Source organism: Alternaria postmessia, assembly GCF_024291825.1.
Source record: "Alternaria postmessia strain BMP 2775 chromosome Unknown scaffold_57, whole genome shotgun sequence".
NCBI classification, from domain to species: Eukaryota; Fungi; Ascomycota; class Dothideomycetes; order Pleosporales; family Pleosporaceae; genus Alternaria; species Alternaria postmessia.
The window spans coordinates 24,980-49,646 of record NW_026260130.1 but is presented as its reverse complement, the minus strand read 5'-3'; the positions used below and the strand labels follow the sequence as shown (position 1 = coordinate 49,646).

Here is a 24,667-nt window from a genome sequence, read left to right as displayed (position 1 = left end):
AATCTGGTTCGGCCTGTCACGCCTTTGGAGGGCTGCACCTGCACGCTTGATTTCTGCTTTCTTGATGCATAAAACTGCGTCATAAGATCCTTCCACTTCACACTCCATACCCATGTCTTTCGTTCCTCGTCCCAGCTTAGGTATCCAGGCACACGCATCGCTATGCCCGTCAGCTGGTTCCGAGTGAAGTGCACCCATGCCGTAGCTGCCTGTAGTCGTTCTAGTGGCAGCACAGAAGTGTTTTTGAGTTCTTCGACGCTTGTTGCGTTTGTTCCTTCTTTGAGTACACTCGGCGAACGGAACAGGGCAAAGCTTTCATCGGCATTGAGGCCGTCGAACGACATGCTCAATTGCGCGCGGGGTATTGGCGCACCTGGCCAAAGCAGAGCTCCAGAAGTGGGGTCGCGGCGCGGAAGTGAAAGCGTGATGGCGAACATTGGGAGGTAGATCGACGCGAACACTCGTTCAACAAGATCCTTGAATTTCCGTGACACATGCCGTACGGCAGTCCAGAGGTGACTTGCTTCGTAAATGCTTGCTCGTTCGAGGATATGCAGCCATAATTCAACTGGTAAGATAGATGTGGGTGCGCACACTGCAAATAAAGTCCCAGCCTGATTAGACGTTTCGCTCGTCATTTTGCTTTGCTGTTGTTTAAGGACTTGTGCAGGAGGTATAATCAGCACCATATATCCACGGTGCATCACTGTTGAGTCATCCGCGGTTGGCCTTACCTAACACAGCACATGCTAGTTTTGCTAGGCGCTGACACATGCACAAAGACGCGGAAAGGAGTTTCTACAGACAGGGAAAAATACATTCCATGTCCTATGTGAAGGTTGATGTGTCTGAGGGAAGGCTGATCTACTCCGTTTACAAGTAGCGGCATGTCTCGGCTGGCTTGTCCCCACCATATGTCGCAAGTGAAAAGTTGGCAGTACCTGAAACACACGTGCCTGAGCAGTAGCCTGAGACAGCAACGTCTCGTCACCTTTAATGCGTCACAGGCCCATGAAGCCTAGGGCTTGGAATGTCATGCACATGCTAGCAGAACTGAGGCCCTCGTGCCCCGAGGTAAACTGGAGACCGCGTTTGTCATTACAACTTCAATAATTTTACATTTCATAACTGTAACTAAGCGCCAGAGAAGGAAATAGCGCCCTTAGAACCAGTCCAATGAAGCGCTCCGCTTCAATCTCCGTAGAGTGACCTTCGGTGCCCTTCTAGGGACAGAAGTACGTTCTATGTTAACTACAGTAATAGAAGTTGTCATCAAAAAGGAAAGCACCATTACCGCGTGTACCGCCTCAAACCCCAAGCCTCATCATCCGTCTCATCCTTCTTGAGGCGTTCAAGCAACAAAGTCGCGGGCGGCGAAGCTGCGGCGGCCGAATCGTCCACGTCCGCGTCCACGACCGAAGCCACCAAAGCCGCCCTGGCCTCCCTGACCTCCTTGCTGACCTCCCTGTTGACCTCCCTGTTGACCTCCTTGCTGGCCACCTTGCTGACCACCTTGCTGACCACCTTGCTGACCGCCTTGTTGACCGCCTTGTTGACCATTGTTCTGACCGTTGCCGCCACCGTTGTTGCCACCGTTGTTGCCGCCATTGTTGCCGCCACCGTTGCCCTGGCCGACAGTGAATCTCACACAGTCATCCTGGGGACCACGTTGAGCGACTGGCATGACAACAGGCTGATGGTTGCTAGCAGAGGTGATCGAGCAGACACGGTAGTTACCAGCAGGAAGACCAGCATCAAGAGTAGCAGTGAGAAGACCGTTGCCATCGCCGGCGTCGTTGATACCCTTGAAGAAAGCAAAAGTCTGAGCGTCAGGAGGGTTGTTGGCATTGTTGCCCATATCCTGAACGGAAATATGTGTATGACCAACAACTTTACCTCCCTGAAGGGTCTGCGGGGCAGCGTAGTAGGTGTTGTCGGGGTTCGTGAAAGATCCCGCCTGCAAGTTGTTGATCTTCACCGAGAAGTCAATCTTCTGGTTCTCTTGCTTGACGTCGTTGTTCTTGGGATCAGTGAAGACCGCCGAGATCATTTGGCCGACAGCAGGGATATCTCCCATGACTATTTGTGATTAGTGACTGGGTTCACTGTTACGCTTGTTCAAAACTTACCAATACCGTTGCAGGAGCCTTCCTTAACTTGGAGACCATTGGTGAGGGTCTTGCCTTGACAGAAGTTGATGAAGTTGGCTTGGTCACTTACAAAGTTAGTAGGGAACTTGTAGATGAATCTGTGTGCCAACATACGTGAGAGACGCGGCTTGTCCGTCCTCTTTACCCTGGTCGAATCCGTCGGATTGACTGGCCTTCTGAACGACATCGGCATTGAGGGCCAAACCACCACCATTACCACCGTTGTTACCACCATTGTTGCCACCGTTGTTACCGCCGTTGTTGCCTCCGTTTTGACCGTTGTTTTGACCGTTGTTCTGGCCATTGTTGCCGCCATTTTGTCCATTCTGGCCGTTGTTCTGGCCTTGACCACCACCTTGACCACCGAATTGGGCGTTGGCAACACCGGCCGCAAGCAGCAAAGGGACGAGGGTAGAGAAGCGCATGATGAATGCTCGAAGAACAGAAAGTAAGACTGGTAAAAAGAGTGGAGTCCGGCTAGCGGTGGATTACAAAAAGGCAGACACGTTCAACGTAATCTGAATGAATAATTAAGAGGAAGAGAAAGGAATGTAACCCTCAACTGCAGAACCGGAGTGTAATAGGACAAGCGACTGATTGATGGTGAGGACGCCAGATATCTTGGAGGAATCGCATTGCCTTAAGTCCTTGGCGACGTAGAAGGCAAAGAGTAACCTAGTAAGGCGGCTCGTGGTTCCTCGGGCATGAAACCCACGATGAAGGCAGAGACGTCTCAAACCCACTCATACCGGCATCTCTAAGGTCGCGCACGGGGCGCTGGCATCAACTGGCGCCCTACTATTGACTGAGGCTGTCATGGCAGCCTCTCCGGAACAAGAGTACGCCAGGCATTGAAGAGGAGGTCCGAGAAACGGTTCGTGTATGAGGTGTGCAAGAACCACGTTTGCGCTAACCCGAACAGGATACGCTAAGCGCCTTCTAGGACGAAGCCAGGCATCCTCTAAATTTTGAGGAGGGCTTGCTCAAACTCCTATGATGCCTTGCCATGCGCCATACGACAACCGAATGCACGGCAGGAATGTGTGATTGATTCCGATAGCCGTTCGTCACCACCGCAACGCCAGCGGGGAGATTGGTTTACTTGCTGCGGCCCACTCTGTGACCCACGCCTCCCCCAGAGCCTCACTGGAATGTCGGAGGTGCTGGGCTACACAGACGAGCAAGGTTAGTTTGTGCTGTCACTGTCTCGATTTTGACGGGCGTGACAGGTGTCAGCAGGACTACGGAGTAACAAGTACGATCCTGCGCCGTATCATTGCACGCACTTTGTTGGATGTCGTAATCAAGTTGCTCTTCTTGCGAAGACCTTCAATGACGGCAATCCTTCATCCGAGATCCATAATGATCGGATGTGCACGATGTTTGCTGTTTGGGATGTTATCGCTGCTTGCCAAGTCGTCTTACCACCCGGTCAAGACGACTCACCAGCTCCACTATGAACGCGGCGCCCAGGCGAGAAGTCAGCACATTCCTCCACCCATTAGCAGAATTGTGTATACCCATTCTCGAAGATCTGCATCTTGCTCCATCGACTCTGCAAGCGAAGATACCCCTTTGGCCCACATTCAAAGACCGTGCTCCCGGCAAATCGGTCTGAGACAGCTCATGTCAAACCCCCGCTACACGTTCGGTCCTCGAGCGTTGTCGAGGATTACGGAATCAGGATTTCCCTATGTAGTTCGGCGTTTGCGGGTCATTCGGCATGCCTGAGGCAAGACGTGTCTTCAGGCATAATGGATCTACATCTGTAACCAACACCCGCAGAAACTTCTCAGGTTGCATTTTCTCTAACGTGAACCCTCGATGTTGGGTTCTTTGATTAACGATTTGAAGCTCCCTTACACGCGTACTTTCGGATCTATCATCTTCCATAGTCTCAGATGGTCAATCGGCCCTCCATTACCTGCACCGCGCCGCCTTCGAGAAACAGCTGCGATACAGCTCCGTCCTCGGTCATCTCGACTTCGATGAAGATCTCGCTTCTTCTGCCCATCTCTACGCCCTGAATAATTTCGTACTTGAGCGTCTTAGATTCTCTTCCTGCTGTCAACGAAAGATATGCTGCCAAATCGCTGGCGGCGCTACCAGTGGCCGGATCTTCCAATGGACCCTCGATCATCCTGGTCCTTACTCTGGTCACGCCCTCGTTGCTTTTTCCCGTCCGAACAAAGAAATATGTCCCGATGAACGTCTGGTCCCAGCCTTGATCCAGGCCTTGGATTTTGAGAGACTGGCCAGCTAGCGATACCATACCCAGGGCCTCTTCACTCTCCAGTTCGACTAGAACAAAGGTCATACCTTTGACAATTGAGACAATAGCAAAGTCGTCTTTGACCCCGACCTTGCCTTCCTGATGAGCTTCTGCTAATCGAGGCTGTAGTGCGAACAGCTCGTCCTTGGTGTATCTCTTCTCGTGGATATGACTGCACTAGTCAGCCGACATACGTCCATTGGAGTTCAGGTCGCCGAATTGACTCAGGCGGTTGGTCTGGAACACTGGGTGCTAACACCGGTAGTTCAAACTCCAAAGCCCGCCGAGGAGAACAGTTCTAAACACAGCACGTACACGTCATGAGGAATGGAAGCCTTTGCCGTCATCTTGCCGCAGTCGTACCGCAATCCAACATCTCCGGCTTTAAGGCTGAAGCTCGCTTCCATGACGCCGCTGTGGATACCACGCTCCCGAGCCGTCCTCTCTAAAGCATAACACGCAGTGCCTACGGTCGGGTGACCCGCAAACGGTAGTTCCTGCGATGTCATGAAGATATCGACGGTCCATTTGTCCTCCGTCGCACCATCCGCATTCTCGTGTAAGAAGGTGGTCTCTGATAGGTTGAACTCTCGCGCGATGGTTTGCTTTTGTTCCTGAGTTAGTGTCCGGTCGTGCGGGATGCGAACGATGGCCAGCGGATTGCCGCCGTATGGCTGGGACGTGAACACGTCCACGGTCACAAATTCGAGCTGAGAGGATGAGGCCATGTTCAAAAGGTCAGGGGATGTTTGTTCTGAGATGGACAATTGATGGTTTGAGTCCAGGACTACTGTTGCTGCGTGAATACATGGGTCAGATGACTCATAAAGCACCTGCATACTGCATCGAAGAATCTAGCAACCCCGCCATGATGTTGACTCAAGTCTTGAGATGCTCTGAACCAGAAGCTGTTCTGGGTGATTTGAGATATCCTTTGCCGTGATATCCACCGATCAGTTCGATGGAGGTTTTGCGGCAACCCGAGAAAACGGTACCAAAGTTGACACGCCAAGCATAGCGAGAAGGCTCGAGAGACGTACGCATGGCGTCGGTAAGTGCCTTTGTCATAGCATAGCCTTCGGTCTTGGCGTACTTTTTTATGACCGATGATGAGGCTGCGATCGTGAGGCTGTGCAGTTGCTGTTCAAATACCAACCAAGGATCATTAGCTCCACATTACGTGTCCTTCCGGTATGCCCGAGGTATCCTGACGCCGAACAGTAAGGTCAACCCTACCGTATGCATACAGCAGTGTACCTGGATAATATCACATTCAAGTTCTCAGTAGGCCTGCCATTGGCACACATGTCCAGCAATGTGCTAATGAGGAAACTGAGTTTTGGTACTCCTTGGCCGGACCTCGACTAGTTGTTCCCGCGACGACCCCTCGTGTTACGGAGAAGAGCGAGTGTGGTGGAAACCTTCGCGTTAAATCTGATGAATCGGTCACAAATTCTTGTAACTGTACCAAAGTTCATGGCACACATCTACGATTTCAAGATCGAGCCCGATTACGCCACGAAGAAAGGGCATGACTGCATGGCGACGGCGATGGCAAGAATGTGATTTGAAATTCAGCCATTTGTTCGCCTCAGCTACTCGCCATCTCCGTGGCGCACTGAAGTTGATCTTCAATGCGCATAATTGTTGTTGCAACAATGGTGTAGCTCGCAAAAGAGGAGTAATCTTGGGCTGCGACGAATGGGAAACTGCAACGTTAGGTGTGGAGACAAACTGGGGTGCTGGTCATGGTCTGCCAGTCGCGAGCAGATCGACGCGGAGATTATTTTCAACGGTCTTTATCGATTCATACTCGCGTCCTGGCATTGTTGGCTAGCTGCGTGTGTACCTGCGCGGCTGGGGATTGTTGAGGATACCTAGGTACACACCGGCATTAGTACCCGTGGCCGACTGGCCTGCGAGGAAATTGTCAGACGGTGGCCAGCGCAAAAGACCCAAGAGTTCGTCAATCTGGCGATGTGCAGTATGATCGCAGTGTTTCGATCGATGAAATGAGACAATCTCGGCTGGTGCCATGATGGGGATGCCCTCGACCTGATGGTGCGTGGTTTCCAAGCGAGGAGGTGCACTGATACTAGCAGGACTCAGGACTCGGGACTGCTAGGACGATCCTTCGCGTTGCCAGTACGAGTCCGATCTCGAACGCGTGCCATGTTGCTGCACCGCGGCCCAAGGCGATTGATGTGCATACACTTGTGGTTGTAGTTGAGGGGGTTCAATCACACCTTTCGGACACTGTCCGACGGCGGGATGAAGACTGCAGGCTATGTCCTAATTCATAGTGTGCGGAAGCATTAATTTTAACAACATGCCAGACGCGTCGCGTTAGTTGTTAATGTCAGCGCTGTTATGGTGCTTTTTTGTGACATGAGCAATCTTTTATCGGTGCTGCAAACACCCCACTCGGCTGCAGGCTTGGACAACGGGGGCAGGGGGCGTGGGAGGTGATAAGTTCGCATGGCTGCAGCTCCGAGTCTGCAAGGTACATCTCGTTTGCGACTGTGCTGAAGGTCAAGGGTATGAGTCGTAAGTCTAGGCTACAAGAGCCAACTTTCTGAGGTTTCATCGTCAACGGCGCTGCTACGCCGCAATGCTCAGAGGCTCGCTACACATTCGCACAAGCTGACAAGATGATGCGGATCAGGAAGCTTTGGGGCAGAGTTCACAAGTGGCCAGCTATGGTCATGGTTCTGTGGGATACTGACGTGCGAGGCGATAGAGTTTTTGCACTGGGTTCTGTGAAGGATGGAGGTGACAATTGCCGGTACAGGCTTATCCTGGCATTAGGACAACAGTCGTCGATGGTGAATTGAGTTAGGGCGGCGCAGAGATGGCGTACGGTTGGGCAGACGTAACGCGACTCAGTGAAGCAGAGGGTCCGCAGCTGTCCGACCCTCTGCGCCGTCAGTCGAGGGCTAGCTTGGGACACAATTGCTTTCTGCGTGTTTTCGACCATGGTACAGCTGCTGCCACATCGAGGGTGACGTCTCAGGGTCTTCAGGGGAGGCCTAGAGTTGCACGTCGTCCAAGTGCGAATGTGTAGCGTCAGCCATGGATTGGAGCAGGGAGCAGCGTGCCTGACTCGGGGCGGGGTCGGCAGGGAGCTTGATGCACTCGAGCTGAAAGGCGTTGCCGCCGGCGCGCTAGGCCAAGGTCGTCGTGGTTCTCGGGGAAGCTGGAAGCCCCTGTCACTGACGCCACTCATGCAAGTGCGAAAGCGACCATCACGGGCCCTCGCTCAGGGATCATGAGAAGAAGCGTTGGCTAGAGCAAACGCAAAACCCTTTCTGTATACCTACCCGACGTCTGCCCGTTCCAGCCCTCTGCGACCGTCTGCTCCTCATAATCCCGCCCTACACCACCACCGTCTCCGCTCGAGCATCGTCGTGTTTGTCCTTCTTTTTTGTTTACCGTGCCTATACCGTGCCCATTCCAAATCCCTGCCTGGTCGCACATCCCACCACCAACGACACTGGACATTTGTCACTTGCAACACAACTTATAACTTGGACCATCATCTCCGCCACACCACTTGCCTGGAGCGACTCGCCGTGGATCACCCAGAGCTGTAGCACCGTTTATCTGCAGCATTGCCGTCGTGCTTTCTTCTCTTGCCTCCTTTGCTGGTTGCGCCTTCCTTTCTTCTCGTAAACGCTACGACCACCCCACCAAAACCCCACGCGCCCGCTAGCTCTCTCCCACGGACCGCCTTCTCCTCTTCGACAACACCCTCAAACTCAACTTCGCTTCCCCGGGGATCGCTTTCCGTCTTTGCTTCTCTGCGATACGCGCAGGTTTAGCGCTGCGCCGCCGCCTGGACCCTTTGATTGCCCTGCCACGCTCACGTGCTCAGCACTATGGCATCAAATCATTCCCGCAGCGCGTCGGATGAGAACCACAACTCAATGGCCTACGTTCTCGAACACGTCTTACAGTACCCCGGAAGCTACGACATCCCCCTCAAAACCATGTACGAGCTCAACCGTGTGGACCGCGCCCAACCATTCCCCAAGAGCCTGGCCAAGTCCGGCAGCACATCACCAGTCTCCAGCCAATTCGCATGGAACCCTACCGAAGCTGCCGCCATGAGCTTTACCTCATCTTTGATGAACCAGCTCAAAGCATTACCCACACGGACCAGCGCACTCCCACCCGCTTTCATCGTAAACTTTGTCAGCCGGACCTTCATGCCTGAGCCAGCTGATGTTGACTGGAGCCAAGCCTTGACAGCTCTCGACTACCTCAAAGATCTCGAGACGCGCCGACGGAGGGAAATGGCCACCACCTTCGAGGCCCTTGATGTCCACAGGGACACATGGGATGCCGACATGGCCCGTGTAGCCGAAAAGGCACCGGGCATTGCACTCTGGATCAACAATCTTGAGGGCAAGAACCGAAAAGCTGAGTCGTACTACGCTCAGCTCTGGGTCGGACTCCGCCGATGGGTAAGCTATGCCACTCCTTTCACACGTGATCTACTAACATCCGCTGGCAGATCATGATCAATCACCTTTCAGATGAAGAGTTCAACAAGCTCAACTGCATCAGCTATCTCAACACCCTCTTCCCTCCTGTTCACGGCCAGACCAAGCTTCCTTCACAGTTCCTGAACCACGAAGCCCTGAAAGAAGAGCGCCAGATCTTCTTCGAACTGATTAGTCAGGTGCAAAAGAGAGGACCTGATGTCTTGCTGCCCCTGATCAACAGGGACAAACGTCCCGAAGATCGAACCGGTTGGCCCACTGTCCAGAGGATTGTCGACAAGTACCTCCGAGTTGCCCAGAATATGATTCAAGACTGCATAGCCACCCATGGACCCGAGTCTTTTGATCGCTACATGAACGGACCCGGAAAAGAGAAGAAGCATGATTCTGGTGTGAGCTTTGGTTCCGAACGCCGGCCCAGTGTAGGCTCCAGCATGCATGGCGAGCAGGCATCCGAACCCATGCAAAGCTATGCCCCGGCCCCCAAGGGCCTCAGCAAGCTCGAGAGGATTACTCGCGAGTTCAAGCGCATGCGAGTCAAGCCCCGGCCCGAAGTGGAAGAGATAACGCAATTCAGCCAGCGGGCCGCTGCTGACTACGTCCCCCCGACCGGTGAGAATGCTGGGAAGAAGTCGCTCAAGAAGGCCCGATCATTAGCAAGTCTCAAGTTTGGCAACGGCAGCTCTGCATCTCTGTCCAGCAGAAAGGGCAGCGATTCTATGCCATTCGACGCAAACGAGATGAAGAAGCACCGAATGATGTACGAGGCGTCAGTCAGCAAGAGCACCACCCAGGCGTAGACAGCCGAGCGGTTGATTACGATGGCCGTTACGATTTCATGACGACTCGCATCTTCACCACGAGTCAACATAGCATGTTCACATGCACCCACGAATCCCGGGTCGTTGTAAGCACGATTCGGACCGATGCCACGGCGCGATCCCTGGACGCAGGACGGAGACGTCGCATCGTCGCAAAAGCATGCAGGTTGGTCGCTGGTTTCGACTCATTTTATTAGAGTCCCCATTGTTCTTTGTTACGAGGCTGAGAGGCCTTTGATTTTAGCGGGCGTTGTCAGAAGCAATACCTTCGCGGGTCAAAACTTCTATTTTCATGTTAGTACATCAGGGCTTATGTGATCTATGATGGATAAAGCATGGCGTTCAGGAACTGGGTGCATGGCAAAGGCGTAGTACACGATTGTTTTTGCTGGCATGTTTCTTTTCTTCGGCTGTACATACGAAAAGGTACGCGAGTGCCTTGATGCGGAACACGCATCGATATCCGAAAACTTTAGTGTAATCGTGTCATTTCAGACATGGTAGAGTAATGGATAATACATATCACAATCACACTGTTTCAACACTGCACAGTCCTGCACGCGTGTCATTGGCGGCGCTCGCGATGAGGCGAGAAACGAGACCATAAGGAACGAGGCTTCCGTTGTTGACCTTCCCTATTGATCCTGTTTGTCTCGCGTAGAGCTCATAACACCCGATGGTAAAGTTTGTTTTGCAAAATCAATTGAACGGCGATTCAAGACCCTAGGCAAGGTAAACTTTGTTTTAATCACACTGCCCACTGAGCCCGCAGCTGTTCCCACATGCATCTGCAAGCATAACAACAACAGGGTAAGTCGCCCCCGCCACACTTTGCCGCATGGAGCACGGCTTCGGGTGCCCGTTGCAACGTCAATGGCCATCAAGTTCCTCACGTGCGTTCAGCGGGCATGCGAAATGCAGTCAATCACATCCCCGGCATGAAGGTGCCCCGAAGCTAACCGTGAAGCACGATCAGCACCCGATATGGCCTCATCCATCCCGAACACGGAGCTGACCTCTTGCGACGCCCGCGATGCCGACAGCCCATCCCACGCGTCTGGCCCATCTCAAGTAATCAACACCTCGACGCGTACGGCCGAAACTCGTCAGCCTCGCCAGCCCTCCCCAGCTGCCGCCACCGCACCGCCACGACGTTTCTTCGACCCCTGGAACAGCTCCAGTACAGGCCATCAGCGCGCTGAGAATCGCCTCTCTGGTTCTACGTCATGGCGCGCGTCGCGGAGCCTCAAGCTGGGAGAGCAGTTCAAGGCTGGTAGGGACGGGGGTAGACGGGTCGCCGACACGGTTGGCGCAGGCAGTGAGGATTTTGGCAAGGATGGTCGCAAGGACAACGGCAGCTGGGAGAAGGGCGCAAAAGGTCTCAGGACAGGAGGACAGAAGAGCCTGGCCGAGGTATGGGCTGCGAGCAAGGCAGGCAGGAAGCAGTCCCAACAGAAAGACACCAAATGTGTTGCCATGAACGCGCATGACATGTCCAACCATGGGCAGACAAATGCGCCTCCAGTGTCCTCTGATGCAGGAACAGAATCAGATGCACATGTCCACAGCGACCTCTCCCAATCTTCGTCAAAGCCTCCTGAGAACCAGATCTTCGCCGGACTCTGCTTCTACCTCAACGGCTCGACCGCTCCCCTAGTCTCTGACCACAAGCTCAAGCGGCTCTGCGCCGCTCACGGCGCTAGACACTCGATATCACTAGGCCGTCGAACCGTAACGCATGTCATTCTTGGAAGAGTAAATGCAAACGGCGGCGCAGGCGGTGGCTTAGCTGCAACCAAAATCCAAAAGGAGATTACCAGGACAGGCGGCAAAGCTGTCAAGTTTATCAACGCAGAGTGGTAAGTAAGCTTTGCACATCTCCCGCTCTGCCTTTCTCTCTGTGTTTCACATCCGATTGCGCACAATCAGAGTTCATGCATAACACCTGCCGTGGCATTTACTCAACTGACATGTGCAGGGTCCTGGACAGTATCAAAGCGAATCGGCGCCTCCCAGAGTCACGCTACTCGCCGCTGAAGCTGGCGCCCAGCACTCAAAACAGCATCTTTGGCATGATGGGCGCAGCAAGTTCAAAGCAGGAGCAGGGATGAAGCCAACCTCCCTTTGCAGCAACTCTCCCGGATCGACGAGGTTTGCCGTTGAAGCCTCGCCTGACGTGCCAGGACTAGGAGGAATACGGAATATGCCAGAACCAAAAGGGCAAAATTCCTGCGTCACAAAAGACCCTTGAACGATAACAAACTTTCGGTGCTCGAAACCGCATCACATGAGCTCGTGGTGATCCACTTCTGTTCACTGAAACGTTGTTTGTGGGGAAGTCGGGTCCGACGTCGATCAACAACTTAACATTCATGAACCCTTGAAAACCTTAAGTGGCGCGATAACGTGGCGCCATGTTCGCGCAGAGTCATTAGTTTTGTTACTCACGCCATACCTGCCATGGTTTCCCAGTCCCGAACTCTGTTTCTTCAATCGTAGCGGCAGCGGCTCGACTTGGCCTATTACGCACTAGCGTGGTTTGGTTATCACAGTTTGAAAGCGAAAGAAGAAGAAGTTTCCAACCCACAAAGCTTCTTGCTCGTTGCTTTGTAGTGTACCATGTTGTTCTTTTTTCGGTAGGGTAGCCGGTTGCACTTCACCAGCGTAGTGCTGTTATCTCTTCAAACGCGGATGCTTCCGCTAATGGCGCGATTGCTGTCATGGAACCGGTTGGTGCGCCACTGGAACCCACTGGCGTGAACTCTTTGTCTGTCAAAACAATCAAGTCCGGGTTCGTTCGGTTCCTTGAAACGTCCGGACTTTTGCCGTAGAAATTCAGCGGTTGCTCAACGATCACTAGTACCTTGATAGCCGTGGACCCTGCCTGTCAGGGTAAGTTCCGTGTTGGTTCCTCGAGGGTTTTTGCTGAGCTTGTTGCGTGACTCGAAAGCGGATGGCGGATGATCCCTTTGGGGTAGACAGTGATAGCCCCACTAAGGAATCTATTGTTACATGTTTATTGTACTTTTCTGCGCCTGAAATTCCGGTGAAGGCTGTTTCGCTGCTATCTAGCCTGTCGAAACCGTAGTTGCGGATGTAACGGGTGATGTGTGCTGGTGTCGAGAGAATAATATGTGATAATGAAGTGTATTAATGTCTTTGCATGATTTGTTCAGTGCCTGTGTTCAAGTCACGCATAAAAAGCAGTAGTTTGATACTGACGATTACAGGAAGTAAGTCTGAACGACTACCCTGTATAACTCGCAAACTACAACCTTCAATATCACCATCACCCCACTCAGCACTCTCGTTATTGACAGGCATGGCCACATTGTTGGTCAGCTTGCTTTACAAGAGTAAACCACTCTGTTTAGCCACAATGTGTCGAGTATCGCAACACGCTGAATCTATTCTGAAGTTTTCTGTGCGCGAAAAGCGATACAAGAAGATCAGAGCGGGAGTACATGCGTAGGAAAATCTTGAAATATACGAATCGACTAAAGCTTGTACTTACTACAGGAACACAACAAGAGAACCACCAGGCTAAAACATGGATATCTCACTTTACCATGTAGCTTTTAGACCATCACTGTTGTGATAACATCTGAAATTGTATTTTGACATTAGAAAAAACTATATATCAAGACGCAGTCATACAAATGTAGTAACAAAGCGTTTTGCACTTCATAATACCAGCTAGCACGTGTGCCTTGAAAACGCCATAAGCCAGCAGGTATCACTATTCCGTGAACGCCAGCTTCCCGTGCACAAAAATCTGACTTTGTCCTCCAAGCAGCAACCAGTTTCCCTTAGCCAGCTGTCCTCGGCTTAGCCTTGGCCTGCTTCTTCGCCTTCGCGTCAGCCTTTTGCTTCTTTTTCTTCTCTTCAAGCTTCTCCTCAGCCTTGCGTTTCAGACTGGCCTTTTCCTCGGCCGTCTTCTCAATGGGCTTAAAGAAACCCTCCAACCTGCTCTGTTGCGCTGTCTTCATGTTCTTCTGTAGCTTAGCTGCTCCATTGCGCACCCTGTCCTCGTTGAAATGCTTCTCCTCGACCAGGAACTTAACAAGACCTTCTACGTCTGGGGCTTCCCACTTGAAGTCGCATTCTGGGTCATCGGCAGGTCGGACGTCTGGTTCAAGGAAGAGCAGGCGCGCATCGGCGAAGGGCCAGTCGTCGGGGATAGTGAGCTTCTTGGAGGATTGGGACTTGATGTGTTCAACGACACCTTCCAAGTCATTATGCTCACGGATGAGCTTGAGAGCGGTGCTGGGGCCAATGCCTTTGATAGGGTCGAGATAATCACAGCCGAGGAGGATACAGAGGTCGATGAACTGGAAAGTGGTTAGTAGGTGAGAGTTTGGAAGCGCCCTTAGATGCCGTACCTGTTTCCGCTCCATGTTCAAGCCTTCGAGTACCTTGTCCAGATGAATCTCCAGAATGGGTTCTTTGCGTTGCTCGCTGAAGGTCAGATGTCGCAGCAGGATGGGTGAATCGAAGGTCAAGGTGTCCATATCCTCTGAAGCGGCGGCATAGACCTTACCGCCTCTCGCCAATGTCGCGCATTGGGCTTCAGCTTCGGTCGGCGCAACAATGTACGGGATGCCCATGAGCTTGAGCAGGCGCTGACACTCCTCGTTGTGTTCCCTCGTCACCCTGACGGTCCGCCGCGAGAACTTCTCGACGTCTTCGGCTGTACCCGTCTCTTTTGCCTCCTCAGCCGCAGCGTGTGCCTCTGTCTTGCGCTGAAACCGCTTCGCGAGCTCGCCGGACTTGAGCTTGGGTGGAGCGCCGTCGAAGACGTAGAGGGGCTTGATACCGTTGTCGACCATGCGCATCGTGCGGTAGAAGAGACCCATGAGATGTGATGTGGTTTCGCCTGTCTCGCTCATGAGCTGCTGACCATCAGATCGGACAGCGATGAGGAAACTGTAGATGCTCATAGATCTACACGATGTTAGGTTCGAAGTGTCATTGGAGGTTTGATATATGCATACGCATCCTGCACACGTTAGCAAGTGACCTGTTACTCCGAGAATGCTGCGAACGAACTATGGCAACTTTGCGTCCAAACTGGTTCTTGATCTCGCCCTTCTTGACTGCCTCGGGCGCATGCTCCTCAATGAGCTGGTACAGGTGTTTAATACCCATCTCTGGTGTTTGCCCTAGTGCGTGAATGTGTATCGGGTAGAACTTGGTGATGTCGTAGCCCTAGATTGTTGTGTGTAGAAGCGTAGGCGAGGGCGTGGAGGCTGGAGAAAGTGACGCCAACCATTATCACGACGCGTCCGCGTCTCACGCGCAATCACGGTCTACATTCCTTGGCACTGCTACCCCACATATCGCCTGTCATCGCTTAGTGAGGCTCAGCAGGCATTCTCTGGGGATGCATCTCGAATCCTGTATTTAATCTCCCCAGATCTTATTAGACGCCCCAGACGCTCCAGGCGCCGCGTGTTTGATGTGATGATGCTGGCTTTATTGCCACCGCGCGCGGAGTGCTTCCGAACCGCGGTTCTTTCTACGTGGGGTTTTCCGAGGCCAACATCATCCAATTACGGATATCTTCGTTTCGACCCTAGTATAATAGTCACTCTTGTGTAGCCAGAAGACTTTCTTCATCCTTGATCACGACTTCAACATGCTTCGACCAACATACAGACATGCCACCCGGCAATTGCGCACTCCACTCCGATCCGCGGCTCTCGGCAAACGATACTTACATGCTCCTGTGAAGTTTGACTGGCAAGACCCATTAAACACAAGCAACTTATTTACAGAAGAAGAGCAAGCCATCTCAGAGACGGCTGAATCATATTGCCAGGAGCGTATGCTTCCGAGAGTGCTAGGTACGCGAGACATTGCCTCGGTCTCTATAGCCAGCTGACGTAGCTCAGAGGCATATCGCAATGAGAACTTTGACAGAAAGATCATCGAAGAGATGGGTGAGCTGGGACTGCTAGGTGCAAGCATACAAGGCTATGAGTGTGCCGGAGTCAGCAGCGTTGCTGCAGGCTTGATCACCAGAGCCGTGGAGAGGGTTGACTCAGGTTATCGTTCAGGCTACTCTGTTCAAAGTTCACTTGCTATGGGTGGTATTGAGGAGTTTGGATCTGAAGAACTAAAAGAACGCCTGCTGCCAAAGATGGCCAAGGGCCAGTTGCTTGGTTGCTTTGGCCTGACTGAGCCTAACCACGGATCCGATCCAGGCTCTTTGGAGACGGTTGCGAAGCCTCATCCTACGAAGAAAGGTTACTACTCACTGTCTGGTTCAAAGACCTGGATTACGAACTCGCCCATTGCCGATGTCCTCCTTGTCTGGGCGAAGCTGCAGAGTACGGGCAAAATCCGTGGCTTTGTCATTGAGCGCGACCAATGTCCACCCGGTACTCTCGAAACCCCACCAATCAAGAACAAGAACGGTCTACGGGCGTCCATCACTGGTATGATTCAGCTCGATGAATGCCCCGTGTCCGAGGCAAACATGTTTCCGGAAGTGGAGGGGTTGAAGGGACCCTTCAGCTGTCTCAACTCAGCCAGATATGGTATTGCCTGGGGCACCATTGGTGCTCTCGAAGACTGCATCGCAAGGACCCGAGAGTATGCACTAGAGAGGAAGCAGTTCAAGAAGAACCCGATTGCCAAATACCAGCTTGTGCAGAAGAAGCTGGCTGATGCTACGACGGATGCTGCGTATGGTATTCTGGCTGCCCACCAAGTCGGACGCCTGAAGGATGAAGGTAAAGCTGCGCCAGAGATGATTTCTATGATCAAGAGACAGAACTGTGACAGAGCGTTGATCAACGCACGAACGTAAGTTGTACCGAGTGCTTGCATGATATTGTACTGACTGTGGGCAGACTGCAAGAAGTGTTTGGTGGAAATGCAGTATCGGATGAGTACGGAATCGGAAGGCATGTCGCCAACTTGTTTGTGACACAGACATACGAAGGCCAGAGCGACATCCACTGTGAGTCTAACAGAAACACGGCGGTGATTTTGGCTAATTCAAAACAGCTTTGATCCTCGGTCGAGCCATTACTGGATTACAGGCCTTCTGCTGATTGTAGCGAGGTTGCTCCAACTTGAATCTTTCCTGCTGTTGCTGTACTACCAACAAAAGTGTATGAAGGCGCATCCAATCACAAGTAGCACGTTAGCTGTAGGCGCCTAGAGATGTTATGCATGCAGACAGAGTTTATTTAGAAGTAGACGCATATCAAACCATGTGAAGGTCGATGCACGCTCCCGAGTTGGCCTCGAACGCGGCAAGTGTCACTTCTGATTGCTCGTATCCACAGTGCAGTTCGCCACGCGAGTTCAGGTCGAGCGACTGACCAATGTACGGTGACTAAGTGCAGTCAAAGACGACTGTGAAGGTACATGTCAGCCTTGACGCATCTTCTTGCGTCTTCGATAGGTTGCCACCAAGCGCGGTTAGCTGCACAGGGTAGAAACGCTCGGTGAATTTTGTGGGCAGCGACACTGTGCAGTTGGGCGGTCAGCTCTGTGTCGCCTCTTTGCGGCTGGGTCTGACACATGATAAATACAAACGCCCCTGCCTGAGCCCCATACTGCAGACTTTCTCTTTGCACAGCTCGGCCGCCTGTCTTGCACCCACAGCGAGTCTTAGGTACGTGAAGGCGTGTGGCGGGTGAGCCTTCCGCTGATACGCCGCACTTGCTTTCTTTGGACCCCCGCTAACTAACCGCCTTGCCTGCGCAGACATCCCACTTCAACTCTTCAACACCAACTCGCTCTACCGCAACAACCGCGATACCCTCCCATACCAACCCACACACATACACACAGCAGCCATGGCTCTCAAGCGCATCAACAAGGAGCTCACCGATCTCGGCCGGTACGTGATATCCTTTCCCTCGACGGCGAGGCTCGCTTGCTCTCTTTTGCTCGCATGGGCAGCGACATGGCAGCGACCGGGTGCGAGGCCGTACGCCAGAACCCGACGCTGCTGCTTCGCAAGACGACCAAGAGTGGAATATTTGGCTGACACCCTACCTCTAGTGACCCTCCCTCTTCCTGTTCGGCTGGCCCTATTGGAGATGATCTGGTACGTCACTCTCTGTGCACGACTCCCGCGGCTGAGACACTCTCACCGACATGATCGTGGAAAAAAGAGACAAGGCCAAACACATGCTAACTGTGCGGCAGTTTCACTGGCAAGCAACCATCATGGGTCCTGGCGACTCACCATATTCCGGCGGTGTCTTCTTCCTAGCGATCCATTTCCCAACCGACTACCCCTTCAAGCCCCCAAAGGTCAACTTCACCACCCGCATCTACCACCCCAACATCAACTCCAACGGCAGCATCTGTTTGGATATTCTGCGAGATCAATGGAGCCCAGCCCTCACCATCTCAAAGGGTAGGCCATCCTGAAATTCCCACGGGAATCCATAATCCATGCTAACGAAAATTGTAGTGCTACTGAGTATCTGCTCGATGCTGACAGACCCGAACCCTGACGACCCGCTCGTCCCCGAGATCGCACACGTCTACAAGACCGACCGGTCCCGCTATGAATCGACGGCGCGTGAGTGGACTCGAAAGTACGCCATCTAGGTTGAGCGGACGCAAGACTGGTGGCGGAGCGTGGTTTCGTTAGCACCTGTGATGGGTTATGAGACGATGGTTAGGGTCGATTTCAAGGCATAGTGTCTGATGGGGGTTTCTTGTACACGGCATGCATGCTGGACTGCGTTCATAGCACTGGCTATCATCACTCTTAGCAGAACAGGCTCGATTTCTTTATCCGAGATGCGCAAATGTGAAGGTTTCAATATCATGGTGATTTCACATTTTGGGGGCTTCGGCGAAGCAGATTAGGCTTTCTTCACGTCATCGCCTTGTCCTTTTATGTTGTTGTTGTTGTCTCTTTGGCTTGTGATTCCTCCTCGACCGCCGGCATGCCTGGGATGGTAGCCATTGCATCACCGTGCTCTAACGCTGATGCCTTCTCTGCTTTTTTTCTCAACCGCTCATTCATCTCATCCGTAAGCCTCTGCCAATCTCTATCCATTTGCTCTCTTGCTAACCGTTGTTTAGTCTCTTCTTCTTCTTCGTTCTCTTTCTTTAGAGCCGTTTCTTCTTCGTTTGTCTTCGGCGCCTCTTCGTTTACAAGTTGTGGTGGCATCGACTGCCCCAATTGATCCGCCTTCCTAACTGCCTCTGCCTTTTGAGAAAGCATTTTAGCTTGCTTATCCTTTAGGTCTCGGCCGTATTCTCGTAGTTTGCGACGGCGTTCGAGTTGCAACAAGTACGAGTTGCCTACCAGAGGAGCGAGTAGAGATGGCCGTGTGTTCACTTTGATGTCGTTAACGAGTTGATAGTGTAGATCTCGGAGGGTGACTTGAACGTGCTTGATAGCCACGCCTTTGCGACCGAGGTCGTTCGTCTCGTCGGCGGGGTCGCGGAGGGAAAGCATATAGTCGGGCATGGGATCGATTTTTCCATTCTAGATAGTCGTTAGCGTGTGTGTGAAGAAGAAGAACTGAGTGAATTCGTACCTCCCGTTTGGCCCTCTGTACGTCAGTCAGGACAGGATGCTCCGCTTTGTCGTAGAAGTAAGCCGGTTCAATAGAAATACCCCGCTTTGCTGTATCGAACTTGCCCCAGAAGTGAAGAAAGTTGAGGAGAGCTCGTGCGGAATCTCCTGGCGGACTCGGCGTATGCTTTAAGCTAGCGACGACCATCATGAACAACGGATATGACCCAAAACCGCCTCGAAAAACGTCCGACAAGCCCCTTGTGTCGAAGATGGTCTTGACCACGCAGTATAACTCCCGCAGATAGGGTATCTCATCCATGTAGCCTTGCATGATAACTCTTGAGATCGACGTGTCGTTTGCAAGTACAATCTGAATATCCAAGCCAGACTGCGCGTCCTGCGCGCTGATGAGGGGATAACGTGCGTGACGAACCACAGGCAACAGATACTCCTTGTTGTTGCGGAATCCTGCATAGCGTAACTCCTGAAGCATCTTGATATTCTTGTTTCGCTGTGTTTGGCTCGGTGGAAGTCTCGCCTGCGCAGGGTCTAGCGACTCCGACTTTGGTACCAGTCTAAAGTCTAAGTCTGATAAAGGCATGCCTATACCAGTTCGTTCCGAGCCGAACACTTCAACTTTGTAGTCTGGGAGCCATTCTCGAAGGTGGTTGCGCACCCGTTCGACGACGTGTTTCCTGGCAAGAGTTTCGTGGTGGTCGGGTGTGGTGTAGTTGTAGAATTCTGTGATTTCCAAGCGCAAACTGGAGATGTCTTTAGCATAGCACTATCAGTTGGAAGGTCAGTTTCGAGACATACCGACTGACTCCTGGCAGCGCTCTGTCCTTCTCGTTCAGACACCATGGAAGTTGGCTTTCCTTGATAGACGTCTCGCTCATCATGGGCTGCACAATGACGCCCTTGTAACTTTCCAATTTACTATGCGCGTGTCTTGCGGCGGCCAGCAGTTTCTCATGCTCTTTGAGCAAGGCCCTGGGCGCTTCTCTTCGCAATTTTTTGTTTTTGGCAGTCGAAACCGCGACCTTGCTGGACAGCCACGGCCCTTTATCTGTTCTCATCATCCTCAGCTTCCATGGCTTCGCGGTCGGTTCCTTTTCCGGCTCTCTTGTTTCTACTTGAGATCTTTGGGCATCGCGAGCCTCGGGAGAAGTCGAGGATTCGGATTCGGCATGCTTGCCATGGGCGGTGGCATCATCTTGCGTAGCTGGCGTCGCAGTGGAGAGCTGGCGCCGGTCGCGGGGTTTGGATGGATTGGCTTGGACAAAGTGCTGCCACAGCGCAATTGATGGATTGAAGCGGTCGTGGGCGCGACATATCAGGCCGGTGTGCGAGCGCTGCATGAGACCCAGAGTAACGCTGGCGACTCGCAATGCGGTCACGATGGTGGTTTTCCTCACTCTACACGAATCTTCTCCATGCATCTTCGCGCGCACCGTGCCAAGCATCTAGTCCGCTTTGGGCCGACGAGGCTACGGCGGAGAATAGGCACTCCCGCGGGCATGCTGCACTGCCAATCGCTCTTGCATACACCCGGCGTTTGACAGCTTGACACGTCTATTGTTAGCCCTCCATCTGCCATGTCCGCTGTGTGAAGAAGCTGTGTGAGCCGGCCAGACTGGCCCCAGTACCCCGCAGGCAGAGGCCGGCCCACGATGTTGTCTCCGTCGGTCCACTTGCAGCACTTGCTCAGGCCCACACCCTCGTCCGATATGAAAGCTGCCTGACATCATATTGACATTCTCAACAAAACTTCGCGAAGCGGTCAAGAAGCGGAGCGCGTGGAGGCACGAGCAGTCAGTAATCGTGCGCTGCTATCCTTGCTTGCAGCAGAGACAGCGAGGCCCAAGCTGCTCGGTTCCAACGTCACAGCTATGGCTTAGTGGGGCGTGAACCATCCCACCACGGCCAGCTTTTCTCCCCCCATTGCCCTTCTCAAGTTTCTATCAGCTTCTCGACACACGTCGTGTCTTCGCGCCCTTCTCTTTTTCCCACACCCCTTCGTTTAGGTCCCCTAAATTCCCCTCGTTCTGTGACGCCCGCAGCGCAAGACCTTTGCGGAGCTCCTTCCTCTGACTATCTGGCAGTACAGCGACTCCAAGACACCAGGTAATACATGTTTCCACACCCATCTTTTGGTTGCGCCGCTCGCCTGCCACCTGACATACCTCTCTTACCTCTTATCATGCCTCCTGTCATCTTTGCGTCTACAAGTTCCTAACATTTCCATGTATAGCAGCATAACGGAACCTGCCTAATCCCATCATGGCCCCTCCTGCAGAGGAGAAGCCTCAAAGGCCTCAATTCGAATCAAAAGCAAGCACACATCCCGCACTCAACCCCGAAATTACCAATGTGCCCGTCACACCCGGCGTGCATCTCTCTGGTAAGACCGCTTACTTCGACGAGTCCACTACCGAGAAGACGAACAATCTGCCCTTCGATCCCGAGACTGCCACCCCAGGCCCATCATGGAGCGCCAACTCCTACTTCTCCAACAAGCAAAGAGAGGACCAGGCTGGCGCACAAACAGAGAAGGCCGCGGGCGCACAATCTGATGGAGAGGTCAAAAGCAAAATGGGCGACACTCCCAACCCAGATGCGAAGACTGAACTGGCAGATGTAGATCCGCGTGCTGCGCATCCTAATCTGAACCTCAGCGGTCGTGTTATCAGTGCGACGTTTGCCATACCCTATTCTATCGGCTACTCACAAGGTAACGACTGGGAACTGACCCCGCGACGCGGAACTTCGGCTCTGTTCGATTCCTTCTCCTACCTAGCCTCAAGTTCCTCTCCGTGGAACCACACACTTGTGGGCTGGACTGGCGAGATCTCCAACGCGAAGACGGCCTCTGTCGTAACCGCACAAGCACCTACGAACAAAGCTGCCGCACCCATTCCCGTCGACCCCAAGAAGCCGACACAAACTCCTCAAGCTCCAAATAGCTTCCGTATAGGCCCAGAGGATCGTGAACGATTAGACAAACAGCTCGAGCGTGATCATGGAGGCAGAATTGTGCCAGTCTGGCTCGTCGACGAGGTTGATGATGGGAAAGATGAATACATCCTGAAAAACCAGAGTCATTGGCGGACATACGCGGAAAACGAGCTCTACACTCTGTTCCACTACAAGCAAAACGAGCCGGCTGATGGGCGCGCTGCACGGAAGTCGTGGGCCGATTACTACCGCATGAACAAGCTTTTCGCAGACAGGATTCTCGAGATCTACAAGCCGGGCGACATCGTCATGGTGCATGACTTTTACTTGATGCTCTTGCCGAGCTTACTTCGACAACGCCTACCAAGTGTCTACATTGGCTTCTATTTGCACATCCCCTTCCCTAGTAGCGAGTTCTACCGCTGCTTGAGCCGGCGGAAAGAGATTCTGGAGGGCGTGTTAGGTGCCAACATGATCGGTTTCCAGTCATACAGCTACTCGCGACACTTCTCGTCCTGTTGTACTAGGATACTGGGTTTCGATTCGTCGTCCACAGGAGTCGACGCCTATGGTGCTCATGTAGCGGTAGATGTGTTCCCCATTGGCATCAACGCAGTCTCGACGCAACGACAGGCTTTCGGCGACCCAGAGATCGATGAGAAACTCAAAGACATCCGTGAGATGTATGCTGGCAAGAAACTCATTGTCGGTCGTGACAGGCTAGATGCTGTCCGTGGAGTAGTCCAGAAGCTTCAGGCATTCCAGCTATTCCTCGAGAAATACCCTGAGTGGGTAGGCAAAGTAGTACTCATTCAGGTTACAAGTCCTAGCGGAGTGCATACGGACAGAAGCGATGGCGCACAGGAAAAGGTAGTCAACAAGATCTCGGACCTTGCGGCCAAGATTAACGGCACATACGGTACACTTGACTTCACTCCAGTCCGTCACTTCCCACAATATCTTTCCCGAGAAGAGTACTTTGCTCTGCTCCGACTTGCAGACATTGGCCTTATCACCAGCGTGCGAGACGGCATGAACACCACCAGCATGGAATACATCATTTGCCAAAAGGATAACCACGGCCCGCTCATTCTCTCGGAATTCTCTGGTACATCAAGTTCCCTCAGCGCCGCAAGTCACATCAACCCCTGGGACATGGGCGGAGTTGCCGATGCGATCAACGATGCTCTGAAGCAGAGTGACGAACATCGCGCCAATGTTCATGCTCAACTTTACAAGCACGTCGTACAGAACAATGTTCAGGCTTGGTCGAACAACTACCTAAAGCGTTTGATGACGAATCTTTCATCCTTTGATCAAGCGTTCGCTACACCGGCATTGGATCGGGCAAAGCTACTCTTTCAATACCGTGAAGCCAAGAAGCGGCTTTTCATGTTCGACTATGATGGTACCCTGACGCCCATTGTCAAGGACCCACAAGCAGCTATCCCATCTGACCGAGTCATCCGTACTCTCAAGACTCTGGCAGCAGACCCTGCCAATGCTGTTTGGATTATCAGCGGCAGAGATCAGGCTTTCCTGGATGAATGGATGGGTCACATCCCCGAGCTCGGTCTGAGTGCCGAGCATGGCAGCTTTATGCGACATCCACGCAGTCAGGAATGGCACAATCTGACCGAAACTACCGATATGAGCTGGCAACAGGAAGTCATTGATGTGTTCCAACACTATACAGAGAGAACTCAAGGTGAGCTTTCTACGTTCTTCGCCAAGAAGTTTAGCACTAACAGATGAACAGGTTCCTTTATCGAACGCAAGAAGATTGCTCTAACGTGGCACTACCGGAGAGCCGACCCCGAATACGGCGCATTCCAGGCGCGTGAGTGCCAGAAACACCTCGAGAGGACCGTTGCAAAGAAGCACGACGTCGAGGTTATGACAGGCAAAGCCAACCTTGAGGTTCGTCCGAAGTTTGTGAACAAGGGCGAGATTGCAAAGACACTTGTGCAGAACTACGGCGAAGGTAGCGGTAATGCGCCTGAGTTTGTTCTCTGCATGGGTGATGACTTTACAGACGAAGGTATGTATTGCACTTTGAGGTTTTCTGACCATTCCGCTAATACGTATAGACATGTTCCGATCGCTGCGACAGTCCAAACTGCCAACGGATCACGTATTCTCGGTCACTGTTGGCGCCAGCTCGAAGCAAACGTTGGCAAGCTGGCATCTAGTCGAGCCTTCGGATGTCATTTCTGTGATCTCGTTGCTAAACGGATCAGCCGACGCAGGCAATGTTGGCGCGATTGCTGTTGTCGACGGAACGGTTCCTGAGTCTCGGGTGGTTGCATGAGGTCATAGGGCGAGGAGGCACTGACAAGCAATTTCAACTGTAATGGAGCACGGAGCATGGGGAGGCTATAGATCTACGAAATGCGGCATGGCGATCCCGGGGGTTTTCTAGCACTGGGTCTGGAAGAAGCAATCACATCCTATGTCAT

General features: G+C 52.7%; 9 protein-coding genes across 9 annotated transcripts; 5 read left to right on the top strand and 4 right to left on the bottom strand.

Annotated features, from left to right (window-relative positions):
• Window positions 1-1,351: 1,351 nt before the first annotated feature.
• Window positions 1,352-2,575, bottom strand: J4E82_007841 (uncharacterized protein; the record flags this gene model as incomplete). The annotated part of the gene is made up of 3 exons (XM_051734082.1): window positions 1,352-2,079; window positions 2,130-2,215; window positions 2,265-2,575. The coding sequence occupies 3 exons, from the start codon at window positions 2,573-2,575 to the stop codon at window positions 1,352-1,354; spliced, it is 1,125 nt and encodes a 374-aa protein (XP_051586139.1).
• Window positions 2,576-4,047: 1,472 nt separating this feature from the next.
• J4E82_007840 (uncharacterized protein) lies at window positions 4,048-5,150 on the bottom strand (the record flags this gene model as incomplete). Its single annotated transcript, XM_051734081.1, has 2 exons — window positions 4,048-4,594; window positions 4,738-5,150. The coding sequence occupies 2 exons, from the start codon at window positions 5,148-5,150 to the stop codon at window positions 4,048-4,050; spliced, it is 960 nt and encodes a 319-aa protein (XP_051586138.1).
• Window positions 5,151-8,300: 3,150 nt separating this feature from the next.
• Window positions 8,301-9,727, top strand: J4E82_007839 (uncharacterized protein; the record flags this gene model as incomplete). Its single annotated transcript, XM_051734080.1, has 2 exons — window positions 8,301-8,888; window positions 8,939-9,727. The coding sequence occupies 2 exons, from the start codon at window positions 8,301-8,303 to the stop codon at window positions 9,725-9,727; spliced, it is 1,377 nt and encodes a 458-aa protein (XP_051586137.1).
• A 1,005-nt stretch (window positions 9,728-10,732) lies between these two features.
• Window positions 10,733-11,859, top strand: J4E82_007838 (uncharacterized protein; the record flags this gene model as incomplete). Its single annotated transcript, XM_051734079.1, has 2 exons — window positions 10,733-11,607; window positions 11,727-11,859. 2 exons carry the CDS (start codon window positions 10,733-10,735, stop codon window positions 11,857-11,859), a joined length of 1,008 nt encoding a protein of 335 aa, XP_051586136.1.
• Window positions 11,860-13,557: 1,698 nt separating this feature from the next.
• Window positions 13,558-15,020, bottom strand: FEN1 (Elongation of fatty acids protein 2; the record flags this gene model as incomplete). Its single annotated transcript, XM_051734078.1, has 4 exons — window positions 13,558-14,079; window positions 14,131-14,692; window positions 14,769-14,956; window positions 15,012-15,020. The coding sequence occupies 4 exons, from the start codon at window positions 15,018-15,020 to the stop codon at window positions 13,558-13,560; spliced, it is 1,281 nt and encodes a 426-aa protein (XP_051586135.1).
• A 666-nt stretch (window positions 15,021-15,686) lies between these two features.
• J4E82_007836 (uncharacterized protein) lies at window positions 15,687-16,809 on the top strand (the record flags this gene model as incomplete). The annotated part of the gene is made up of 3 exons (XM_051734077.1): window positions 15,687-16,558; window positions 16,606-16,715; window positions 16,763-16,809. 3 exons carry the CDS (start codon window positions 15,687-15,689, stop codon window positions 16,807-16,809), a joined length of 1,029 nt encoding a protein of 342 aa, XP_051586134.1.
• Window positions 16,810-17,562: 753 nt separating this feature from the next.
• On the top strand, window positions 17,563-18,328 carry UBC1_2 (Ubiquitin-conjugating enzyme E2 1; the record flags this gene model as incomplete). The annotated part of the gene is made up of 4 exons (XM_051734076.1): window positions 17,563-17,606; window positions 17,771-17,816; window positions 17,918-18,131; window positions 18,189-18,328. The coding sequence occupies 4 exons, from the start codon at window positions 17,563-17,565 to the stop codon at window positions 18,326-18,328; spliced, it is 444 nt and encodes a 147-aa protein (XP_051586133.1).
• Window positions 18,329-18,620: 292 nt separating this feature from the next.
• Window positions 18,621-20,611, bottom strand: J4E82_007834 (uncharacterized protein; the record flags this gene model as incomplete). The annotated part of the gene is made up of 3 exons (XM_051734075.1): window positions 18,621-19,220; window positions 19,273-20,014; window positions 20,070-20,611. The coding sequence occupies 3 exons, from the start codon at window positions 20,609-20,611 to the stop codon at window positions 18,621-18,623; spliced, it is 1,884 nt and encodes a 627-aa protein (XP_051586132.1).
• A 922-nt stretch (window positions 20,612-21,533) lies between these two features.
• Window positions 21,534-24,519, top strand: J4E82_007833 (uncharacterized protein; the record flags this gene model as incomplete). Its single annotated transcript, XM_051734074.1, has 3 exons — window positions 21,534-23,916; window positions 23,968-24,249; window positions 24,299-24,519. The coding sequence occupies 3 exons, from the start codon at window positions 21,534-21,536 to the stop codon at window positions 24,517-24,519; spliced, it is 2,886 nt and encodes a 961-aa protein (XP_051586131.1).
• Between the last annotated feature and the right edge of the window lie 148 nt (window positions 24,520-24,667).